The 12,903-nt window shown below is 36.2% G+C and overlaps 1 protein-coding gene across 2 annotated transcripts in view; it reads right to left on the minus strand.

The window, feature by feature from the left end:
* Positions 1–5,760: 5,760 nt before the first annotated feature.
* c8h12orf4 (chromosome 8 C12orf4 homolog) overlaps positions 5,761–12,903 on the minus strand; it is a 34,642-nt gene continuing 27,499 nt past the window's right edge. For both annotated transcript variants that reach the window (XM_039760634.1, XM_039760635.1), the window contains 3 exons: positions 8,825–8,882; positions 8,401–8,468; positions 5,761–6,210 (listed from right to left, as the gene is read on the minus strand). In XM_039760634.1, the coding sequence (XP_039616568.1) occupies positions 6,118–6,210; positions 8,401–8,468; positions 8,825–8,882 (219 nt within the window). In that variant the 3' untranslated portion in view covers positions 5,761–6,117. The remainder of the gene's footprint in view (positions 6,211–8,400; positions 8,469–8,824; positions 8,883–12,903) is intronic.

Here is a 12,903-nt window from a genome sequence, read left to right on the forward strand (position 1 = left end):
CTATTACACGCCTTGCTCTTGGAGTGATCTTTGTTGGTCGACCACTCCTGGGGAGGGTAACAATGGTCTTGAATTTCCTCCATTTGTACAAAATCTGTCTGACTGTGGATTGGTGGAGTCCAAACTCTTTAGATATGGTTTTGTAACCTGTTCCAGGCTGATGAGCATCAACAACTCTTTTTGTGAGGTCCTCAGAAATCTCCTTTGTTCGTGCCATGATATACTTCCACAAACATGTGTTGTGAAGAGCAGACTTTGATAGATCCCTGTTCTTTAAATAACACAGGGTGCCCACTCACACCTGATTGTCATCCCATTGACTGAAAACACCTGACTCTAATTTCACCTTCAAACTAACTGCTAATCCTAGAGGTTCACATACTTTTGCCACTCACAAATATGTAATATTTGATCATTTTCCTCAATAAATAAATGACCAATTATAATATTTTTGTCTCATTTGTTTAACTGATTTCTCTTTATCTACTTTTAGGACTTGGAGTGAAAATCTAATGATGTTTTAGGTCATATTTATGCAAAAATATAGAAAATTCTAAAGGGTTCACAAACTTTCAAGCACAACTGTATGCTGGGCTGCTGCTGGTATGTGCACGGTTATGCAGTTAAAAGAGCTTCTGCAAACACAAATAGGAGACCTTCTCACTCCAAGGGTCCATTTATCAGTAACTTTTAAGGACAAGAGAAATGCCCACTAATCAGGAATTCCTGCAATTGGCTGTGTATTTAAGAAGGGTCATCAATAGCTGTAATTAAGTCACTTCCTTCACAGTACTGCGGCTGAATTCACCCATGAGGAAAAAGGTATTCTCTCCATTCTTGAAAATGGCTTTGACAGAACATAATGTTTCCATTTGTCTTGACAAAATTGTTGATTTATTTGTGCTTTATTTTCTGAATAATATTAAAAAAGCAAGCTTAATTATGAGACACATGCTGGACCCCCTGGAAGAAGCAGCAAGAAGAAAATGAAAAACTGAGTGCCATTATGAACAATGCCGTACATCTCTCTGACATACTAACAATGAGGACTTTCAAGCAACATATTATTCAGCAAAAGTGTAGCAGGAAATGCTGCATTGGCTCCTTTATCTTCTTCTTCTACTTCATCTTTTCCCACTTTTGTGTGTGCCTGCTCATTTGTTGAATTCAGTTAAATCAAATTTAAAAGAATAAGAAAACACAAACACATAACTCCAGTTTTTAAATCCTTACACTGGCTCCTGGTTAAGTTTAGGGCAGATTTCAAAATCTTCCACATATAAAGCATTAAATGGTCAAGGCCTTGCTTACTTATCTGAACTTATCATTACTTATAAACCAGAATGCACATTAAGATCTCAAGATACTGACTTCCAAGGATTAATTAAAAAAACTGTGGGAGGTTGACCCTTTAGTTACAGGGCCCATAAACTGTGGAATGGTCTGCCTGCTACTAAAAAAGGTGCTCCTATAGTCTCAGCTTTGAAATCCCGCTCGAAGTCTCACTACCTCAGTTTAGCATACCCAGACTAGAGCTGCTGATTAACTGTGAATGCTGCATCTCTGTCGTTAGTCATTAGTACTAAAACAAAAGTAATGTGATCATTTGAATTTGTTATAAATGCTCCCCTACTTTGTTTCTCTTCTCAGTACTCACATGTGGCACTTGTTGCCATTGCTCTATTGCCAAGTTGCTTGTCGCCCTATGAAAAGTCATCTCTGACAAAGGAAGCACTGGAATCATCGTGTAGAAGGGCCCTTTCATCAGATTGACCGGCTCAGCACTGACTCAGTTATGGAAAGGCCAGTAAGGGGGCTTGTTAGCCGAGGTCTCCAAGACTGACCGTGTTTGGCTTGTCTCTGACTGCTTTTCTACAATTTGGTTGTGGCTTGACAATTAACTGATGGACAGACATTGCTGTTTTTCATTTATGTTAATTTCTACTTTGCTTTTGATTAATTTGATCAAATCCATATCTTCATATGTGATAGTTCTGTATTTAGCGAGTGGTATAATCTATTCTTGCATTTTGCCTTGTAGTTCATATTGTTGTCATGAAGGTTAACTAGGGGGTTAGTACATTAGAAAGAGGGAAGAATTAAGAACGGACTGAAATAAGGGCGAGAGCAAAAAGATTGATCTACAAACAGTCGACTAACTGTATTCCAGACTGCAAGATTAGGATGAACAGTAACAGGACAGATGGCCATGGAAGAAATCTGGAGCACAGCAGCATCCAAGTGAGCTATAGGGAACCAGTGGAGGTGGCAGTTTGGATCTGCAGTGACTGACTGAGGTGTCGGATTGTGAAGAGGTGATGGGCTAGGAGAGAGAGTCTGCGGAGACTGATGGGAGGTGGAAAATGGAGATAATGGACTTGAGAACAAGCAAGGGAGGTTTGTCACTGGGTCCTGACAATAGAAACTGGAATGCATGGATGGATTTTAATTATTTATTTGATCTTCCTTATTTTCAGACAAACCTGAAGACATTGATTTGGTTTTTAAAGGCATGATTTTAAAGACATATTTATTCCTTATTTATTGAATGCACTATTTTGCAATTTATTCTCACTACAGAAAAAACACTTATAATACACTTTTACAAAGATGGTCATACTTGTCTTCTCATTCATCCTGATCCACCCTTGGTCATGACTATTGATGTCTCAGGAAGTAGGGTAAGGCACTTGACTGAGGGCACCAGGGCATCACAACAAGCTTTCCTTTATGATATCATCAACAAAACCCTTTACGCAGACTTATATTTAGCTTTAGGCACACTTCATTATAGTAGAGAAATTCGTTTGCAGCAGGGACAGACAAACATACAATATTACTTCACATGTAAGTCAGAAAGAGACATGATAAGCTTCGTTATAAGCAGGAATGGGTATCTTTGAATGGCATGGAATCTGACATTACATCAATACACCTTCTATCCTAGAAGTGTTGCATTAGTTCCCAGTAAAGCAAAAATATTTTCAAATCTTCCTTGGTGCATTGAAGAAAGCTTTTCATAAAAAGGTCTTTTTGCATGTAAAATGCGAAATAGAGTGCTTTCTTTATACGTACCTTTCCTCACTCCTCCAGTCCTTCCACCCTTTGTAGCAACAGAGCCTCTGGTAATAAAGACACTAGAGCTTGATTTCTGAGGAGATCAGGGGATTCCTTCAGATGTCTATTTAAAATGTTTCAGCTTCGGCAGAACAATAAATAATTTTCACTGATCTGTACTCAAGTATGACTTTGAATTAAATTTAAAATAATATAATGAAACTCCATGTATCCTTACACTGTATTTATCCATTCATTCATCCATTTTTTTGAAGCAGAACACCAGTGTCCAAGTCCACCAAGAGCACATACAATCATACTAGGCTAATTCAGGGTCACCAATGCACCTGCTAAAAAAACAGTAGGGTTTTAGGGATGCCCAAGAAATCTGGTACAGTAAATGTTTTGTATAAAGAATCATCAATGTATACATTTTTACACAGTAATAATGAAGTCAATATGAAATTACCACAATTCTAAATTGGCAGGGTTAATTTTTAGAATATTTGGCTGAGAACTGAAAAATCACATGTTCTACACTGTGCCTCTGGAAGGTCTGCTAGCATGACAAAGGCTCAACAATTTATTCCATGTGGGTTGTGAGGCACACCTCAAGACTGAAGAAGAGAACAAGAGAAGGTATGGAGGTAAAAAAAATTGGAAGACAATAAGAGAGATAGATGGAAAGACAGAGAGAAAGAGAGTCAGATTCCAGGCAGAACCGGAGCAGAAGAAAGGTGGCAAAGTGGTTGGGGACGCCCCATGTGGAGGAATGGCACTCCTGGGTAGTGTCGCTCTTGCTGAGCATCGTATAGGAGCAGGAGTGGCCTATTGCACCAGCGACGTTCAACAGACACTGAGGAATTGTGGTGGTGAAAGGGAACATGGCAACATGGTCCCCACAGTCATTGAGATGGTGGGGACAGGAGACAAAGGTACACTTGCTGGTATCCTGTCTTCGTCTGCTAAGTACACCCCATGGGTGAACACAGGAGATGTGTTTTAAGGAAAGATGCACTGAGGGCTCATAGCTTGAAAAATAATTGATCCTTGCTGAGAATTCCCTTTTAATCTTAACCTGTGTATTAGACTGCTTATTCATGGATTTTAACCTCAACATGGACAATATGTTATTGGATCATTTATTTATTTACTAGCTGAAATACCCAGCATTGCCCTGGAGGAGAATAAAGTGTTTTTTTAAATTGTCTGAGAAAAATATTAAAAAAAAAACACAACTTTAAAAATAAATTCATAAACAATGAAGACTCACTAATGTGCTTGTTTTGCAGTCATGTGTGTATGTTATCCAGCTGACACCGGGAACCGGCCAACTCTATTTAATTTCAAAAGTAACAGGGGCACGGTGGTGCTCAAACATAAAGAATGATGGCAGTCACCTCCAGGTCGCCCTCTGGTGGTCATTCCGAGTATCAACTGGATGATAACATGCATACAAGGCCATAAGATCACCCCCCACCCTACTCAGAAGGAGGTGGGTTAGGGTTGATTTCACCCTACAATATTTTAAGTTGACCATTGAGAAACATGTGTACCAAGTTGTATGAAAACCGCTCCAGCCGTTCGGAAGTGATGCTGGAACATACATACATACATACATTGACTTTTATATATAAGACAGAAGATTAATGAACTGGCACCACACCTTATGTATTGTTTTGGACACTGGACATTTGAGTAAATGCACTAAGCACTTGTTTGTCAGAGTCTTGTTTGTTTGTGTGTCCTGATTGCACTAGTCATGACTATCGATGGCCCAGGTTCAACACTGCAGGCAACCCGGGCATCACACAGCATGAAAAAGTATGATTCTTCAAACTCAAGGGAATCTCACTGACAAGTAAGTATATATTTTTTGTACTTCTGCATTTTAAAAATCATTTTTTTTTATCAAACACTGTATCTTGCTTTGTTATTTTAAGTACTGGTGTTACATTTAGCAAAAAAAAAAAAGTCCAAAATCAAAGCTAAGCTACTGACTACGGTTAAAATTGCCTCGATTTTCAAGTGATGATTCACAGACTGAGGGGGGATTAGCAGTAGAGTGCCAGCACTTTAAAGTGAAAAAACCTCTTTAGCTTTAATGAATAATTCTGTGAGTGAGTAAAAATGAAAACAAGGAAGATAAATTTACAAACAACTTTCTTTTGTATATACCTAAAGTTAAAAAATCTGTTATTGAGTGACATGTTTGACAATAATAATAATTCCAAGTATTTATAGCTCTGTTTATTATTACAGGTATTTTGTTGGTAACATCTATAGTTCTCATTGCTATGACTCACAAACTCTATTTAGCTACTCATGAAAACAAGCGGTGAACACAGTGCTTATATAATATGTGCAGTAAGTGTTGGTCACAAACCAGGTGGATACTTTTTGGCAACAAAGCCTACAGTTACTACAAAACGTCCACTATTATTCAATATATTATCAAGATCAAACCAGTGCTGGGTGCAGAATGCTATCACCAACTGGCATAACTTATTTTAAATAAGAAATGATGGAGAATGGTAATGATTTGGGTATACATTTTTGGCAGACTGGTTTACACTGAACAGCAAGCATTACATCCAGGGTCTTTATCAACAAAACAACTTAAAAAAAAATAACTGCTTTGTAAACTGCTTCAAAAGTGTTTTCTAAAAGTTAGAACAACTAATCTGTATACAACACACAACATATTTACCAATATTTTATTTATAAACATTGTGTTACAAGGGAGTACACTTTCTTAATAAGCCTAATTGGTCAGATACAAGGTCATTAATAAAAGCACTTCATCTATTGACTTACAGCAAACCACTTTTCAAATGAGATGTGAGCAGTGCCCTCTTGTGATGGATAAGGGTGACACACATTTCTGATAATGTTTTCATGAGCAGTTTCTGGATGGTGAAGCACAAATAAACTATGGCCAAGGCTGCAGTAAAACATCAGTTTGACTAAAGTTTCCTATAATACAATACATGGAATTTGAAAAAGACTATTTACATTATCCAGTGACATTCGTAAGCATATGGACTTGTCCTCTTGATGTCATCGTTTGGAGGTCAGGGTCAAAGTTGAGGATACTCTAAATATTTGAGGAAGCATGTTGCTCAGCTGGTAGAACATTTCCTCTGAGATACTCTGCAAATGATAATTATGAATAGAAGTTATGCACAAGAATAGTTGAAATAACATTGATTAAACCTCGAAATGTGATACAATATTTTAAATGTAAAATATAATTTTCCAGGAAGCACAAGAGCCAGTGCCACTGCCTCAGAGTTTCTGAAACTAGCATGTGAGTTCTATCCTACTCACTGCTCAAGTGGAGTTATTATCCTTGTACTCAGATGGTTTCTTCTTCATCCACTCTTTAATATTCTCACATTTCAAGACATGCAAGTTAGGTTGACTGGTGAAAATCAACTGGCTCTATATGAGTAAACATGCAGGTATATGCATGAACACACCATCTAATTAACTGGCATCTCATCCCGGAGGTTCCTGCATCATGTAGGTCGAGACAATATATGATGTGACAATTGGTTCGGATTGTGTTTATTTATACATGTGGGTATTTGTAATATTCTAGTGCATGACTCTTTGGGATGTAACTATTGCATTCTTTTCTTAAAGGAGATTTTGAACATATGTGACTTAAACTTCTTTACTTTTTAATGTTTACAGAACTTTACTTTTACAAAAAATTACTTAAAAAATTAGCATTTAATGATTAAAATTTCTATTTGTTTTCATCGATGTATGCAGAATTACAATTCATTTAAAAATATTTTTATTGAGCTACATTATACTGTACTGGGTATCAAAAATAGTATTGAATGTCAATACTTTCCATTGTATCGTACTGAAATTTGAAATTTTGTTATCGTGGCAATCTTAGTGTAATGGTTACTTTGTGTGGAAAGAAGGAAGGGTCATTCTCTTGTGTATACAAACATTTGGTTACATTTTACTTGTTAATCCACTGTACATATCAGTACACCGGCTCACCTTTCTTTGCCATATGTTCACCTTTTACCTTTGCATTTTGATAACTGCTGTTGTTGAACTGTCAATTTGAGGAATAAGTGCAGGAAATTTGGTGCAAAGCACAGCAGGGTGTTGACTTGGCCTTGTCCAGGCTTTCTCTAGGCCTTTGGCTTGGATGTGTAGTAGCCAGCCAAGGCACTTTCAGTCTGTCCTTACACAGATTTGTGTGGGCAGGCTGCCTGCCGCTTTATCCAGTTACACGTTTCAAGATTGTAAACTTTTGTTTGGATTATTACAGACGGGAAGGGTGTGATTATGCTCTTTTCTATCCATGGCTGGGTAGCTGATACAGTGATTGTATGAGGAATGGAGAGTTAAGTCACATTTTTTTCATTTCTTAAGATATTCAGGTTAATTCACATATAGAAATTTTAAAACAGCGTTAAACCAACATTATACCATGCAGTAGAGTAATAGTTCAGTTATAATTAGAATAAAACATGTTTCTAGTAATCACCTGAAAAAAATTAGTTTTATCCTGCATGAAGCACTATCAGAATAAACCGCCATGTTTGGATTCTGATTTGAAATTGAAATTGTTTATATAATGAAAATGTAATTAGCACTTTAGCATTTATTCAAAACATTTAATTAATTCAACAAAAAACATTCTAAGAACCATACAGTTAATGGAAGAAGCAAAACAATGCAGCAACACTGAATTCTAGTCAGATGACACTTTTCACTAAGGGTTATAAATAAACAGAAGAAGAAAAAAGAAACTGATGCCAAGTAGCATATAGCAGTCTGTCATGGTATTATAAGCCGTCATCTCCTCCACACCACTGAAACCAATGTTTTTGCTCTGTGGTTTGGCTCTTTATTGTATTAAAATACTGCAGACTGACACAAACACAGTATATCTCATACACTTCACTGAATAAAATGCACATACACATTTAAAACAAAAATGTCATTAATAATGAAAGATTATTTTATTGTGTAATTTAGACATATTTTTTGACAACACAGTAAAGACGAATATGATTAGCAGACAAAACATAAGACCAAATCAACTACATTCTAACAATTTATGACAACCTGGGGCCTTTTTTCTAAACAGTGAATATCTGCTAATCTTAATGTGATTAATTTGATAAGAATTAAGTAACCAAAGGCAAATAATTAGAAACCTAATTTAATATGCCAAATCAGTTACTGTTGAAATAATGCTTTAAGAAACAAAATGAAATAAACTTCAGAATTATGTGTAGTTGTTTTGGAAGTATTATTGATTGCTTGAACAGAATCATCTTTTGTTTTATGTATTAATAAACTTACCCGTGGAACAAGAAACTGCACAGTCCTTGAGATTCCTCCATCCCATGATGCCATTTCCATCATGAAACCTATACTTACAAAAAGGTGTTTTTAAGCATGGATAGCATATGTAAACAAATAAAACTAAACAACTTACAAGGCCATCTTTATTATAAGTAAAGCAAAGGTAAAACAATGAATTTTCTTAAAAATGCAGGGAAAAGTGGGACACACTTTATAGTTTTATAGGGTTAATTCTGCAACATTTACAGAGTACAGTGATATTCTTACATGCATGTTAAAATTTAAGTCAAGTAACCATGTTTAAAGTTGATGCATATTATCAGAAATGGAGCTGCACTGTAACTACACATTTTACTGAAAATCTAAAAAGTAACAGTTTACATCACTGCAGTCAATGCAGTATTTTAAAACTCATACTCACCCTTTACACATTTAAATACTAACTCTGCTCTTTTGAGACACCAAGGTATTGTCATCTCCTGTGCAGAGAGAAGGGACAGAAAAAAAAATGAAAAACCTAGAAATCACAAAAAAGCATCAGCGCCAAGTTAAAGCCACACACAAACAAGCAACTGCCCGAGACGCTTTTCTTCCGCTCCTTGTTTACTTTGTACTGCACCACATCCTAAATCAGTCAGTGGCATTACAGTTAACAGCTGCCTGTGTTTTGCTTGAAAGGCTGGTTGGTAAACAAAAACAGAGCAAAGTACATTGTGCATAAACACCATACTTCACACACACAGGTGTACATATAATTACATATATGTGTACAAACACTTGTAGTCTTGGTAAGCCTCTTACAGCGGCTGCTTTTAAGGACACACCTAAGAGCCAGTGAAACAGCAAAACATTTGTATATTCATTTTTCATTTCCCTCCATAGAATGGAGCAGCACAAAGAAAAAGGAGTCTGACATCATTTCTGCCCCCATCTTTGGCCTCGCCCATTCCCAGAGAAAGGATAAAAACTCATGTGGTCTAAGCAATGTAGTCATTTGACCACAGGACACAGCAGATTGAGGACAGGATCATTACCACTCGCCAGAGGTCACCAAAACTTTAAATATACTAAACTGTGTGACTTTCCTTGGCTTTTACATCTTGTGACTTAAATAAGGTCTCTCAAAACTTTCACATCTACTATTCTTCTCTTTTATAATATATTGTGAGCAATCTGGTTGCACTTTCACTTTTCATAGCCAATTCAATTACAGAGAAAAGACCCCTTCAGATGGATACTTAGTTAATATATGCGGGATCTGATGCAGTTTTGTATAATCTCCTATCTCACAATAGTAAAAACCTGTACAACTGATTAAATGCCAATAGCAAACAGTTTACTCCCTGGTTGAATTTTCTCTCTTATGGCCTGCCTGCAATGCTTCGGGCCCCACTCCTTTGCTGCTTGATAGAACCTTGAATGCTTTTAATTTTCAAGAATAGATGAGTAGAGTCAAACAAATTAAGAAGTTTATCGCTCAGTATGTTAAAAGACTCTAATCCTGTTCCTTCAAGTTCAAGAATAAAGTGTGTTTAAAATAACTCTTCTGAGTGTTAACTGTGCAACTCTGCACCAGAAATATATATATATATATATATATATATATATATATATACAGTAAGCAATGCTCTAATTAGTCTTTTTTAGGACCGATTCAAATCAACAATTTCATGTTACTAGAATTGGTCAATTCAGATACATTTCCGATTTATTTTCCTAATCATTTTAATCTTTACTTCAATTTTAACACTGAACTCCTGCATATCCAAATATGTAGAAGCCTTAGGTTCTATATTAAATTGGTATTTTTACAATTAAAATGCAGAGCACAGGTCTTATCAAAATTAACAAAATGTATATACTACAGACTCACGTTTCAATAAAATAAATCCCCTAAATACATAATCTTTTAAACTAATAAAACAAGTACACAATACATTTATCCATACTACACATTAAATAAAAGAAAATAAAATGCCTGACATAATTAATTACAAGGCACAATTCTAATTAAATATTATAAGATGTTTATCAACTTCCTAATGCTACTATGTTTAACAGGTTTACACGTAAAGGGCAAATTCTTTTTTATAAATTATTTTTTTCCAATTAAAAATGTAAGCTTCAGTACTAAACAGAAGCTCGCTAAATATTCCCACTCAGACACGATGTTAAAATAGAAGGAAAAAAACAAAACTCGTTAAAAGAACTTCTCTTAACTTCTGCCAATGACGTGTCCCTCCTTCCACTCCAAGTTCAGCATATGTCTGCCGTTTCTCTCCATGTACAGGACAACTCCTAAAGTTCCCTTTTGTCAGTTTATGACTTCACTTTTTTAATGTAAAAACCAATACAGTAGAGTCTCGCTTATTCGACATAAACGGGCCGGCAGAACGTTGGATAAGCAAAAATGTTGGATAATGGGAGGTGTTAAGAAAAAGCCTATTAAACATCAAACCATGTTATAATTTTACACATTACGAACCTAATACAGTGGCTCAGTTCAAGAACGTCTCTAAATACGTACAAATCGGGTTATGACCAAAAAGTTTGCCAAACTTTTGCCTCTGTTCAGGACCACACAAACGGTATAGGAACAAGCCAGTTTCCCTTTCGGCTTGTGCGCGCCGATGATTTCCGCACGTGGTCAGTCTCTCCCTGTGCAAACATGTGCGCACGCACGCACACACACACACACACACACAAGCAAGCATACACAAGCACGCATACACACACGCACGCGTGTGAGAGAGACACACGCCAGATAGGGCGGGCCATGTAATCCACTGTAATCATGTTTTACAACAAAACAACTGAAAAATTAAACTGAAAAAATGAATTTAGCAACAAAAAATAGACTAAGCTCACGCTCGCAACTTGCAGTTCTTGTTGCTGATTGATGCGTTTTTTTTCGGCGGTGGGACATCGGATAATACAGAATGTTGGATAAGCGAGACTCTACTGTATTCCTGTATCCACTTTTTCCTAAAGTTTTACTGTCTGCTCTCTGCATACAGCAAATAGCATTCAACAGAATCATAAGCAAGATCTACTTTGCAATGTGTTTATATAAACATTACATATAATAAAAGCATGGAAAAAAGTCAAAAACAACACAGAATCTCGCCATATATGCTTGTTGCATATATGCACATCACACCATATTTTCTTAAATAAATGTAATTGTTTCTATTTTTCTATTCAAACCACTTTCATGTTCAAATATATTTTGTAGTTTATCTTTGCTTTTTAATGCAGATTGATTAACTGTCATACAGTGTGAAATAAATTAGTACAATTATTTTAGTAGTTATGCACCTGTGATTCTAAGTAACTGGCAAAACTGAAAATAATTTTTAGGTTTATGTAGACTTTATTATTCCAGGGGGAAGTTTGTTTGCAGCAGGAAAGTGCAAAAAGTAGAAGACATGGTTACACAGATCTAACGGATAAAGACACAGCCTCACTGTCTCTGGGATTCAGCCGCTGCACTTGACTAGCCTGCCGCAAGTGCAGTTGACTCGGTGATTTACTGAATTTCATCAATGGCGTCAGTTGCACCTTGTACATATAATAATTGATTGTTGCAGTAGTTTTTTTTTACAGTTCATTGGCAGTGTGTAAAGTGATCAATGTTGCAGTAATTGTGATGCTCTTTGCATGAAAAAAAAATACGTGTTCCATTAAAATTTCACATTTTCTTTGTGAAAAGTGCAGCCAAAAAGTATTTGGCATGCAGGGGTGCATAAACCCACAAGTATGTGGCAGTTTAAGGGTTAAAAAGAAAATCAAAGTGGCATATCATTACTAAGTATTACATACAGAATTATAGGCATTGACTTGTGAATGGCATCTACAAAGTGACAAATTATCTCTTGTTCATTTTTCTAAACAGCTTATTAACAGTGTGACCACTGAGTTGACTTCACAAGAATGAGCTAAAGGAAATACAGGATGGAATGTAGCCAAGTTGTCAGAGGCTAACTGAACTGTCTACTTCCTTCCTAAAATCAATTAAACTGACTCAGAAGAAGAAGAACAGCCGCCATAACTCATCATGCTCACTTAACAGAGCTTCAACATCCAGTACAAATATGCAAGACAGACTAGCAAGACAGCATAATCTCTCAATAAAGGAATATGTGCCATCATGGCTTCTGGCAGCAGAATATACACGTATCCCCATCCTCAAGGAAAACATTGACATGGCAGGATCAACAACACTTTTGGTTTTTCTGCCTGGATTCTTCACTATTGACTATTTTGATACAGATATTTTTATAAGATTTGCATTAGATTTCTTAATCTGTTTCCTAAAGGTACAACACAATATCAGAAGAATCATAATCTTACCATGCATTATACAGAAAAAGGTTGTAAAAAACAACCACATTACATTTAGGACTCTCCCATCAGTATTTTCAAAAAAGAAATTACCATCAAAGATAATACATTGGGAATGGGGTTAATAGATTAAGTGTTTCAATTATCCTGGGTTTT

Source organism: Polypterus senegalus, chromosome 8 (genome assembly GCF_016835505.1).
Source record: "Polypterus senegalus isolate Bchr_013 chromosome 8, ASM1683550v1, whole genome shotgun sequence".
Taxonomy (NCBI): Eukaryota; Metazoa; Chordata; class Cladistia; order Polypteriformes; family Polypteridae; genus Polypterus; species Polypterus senegalus.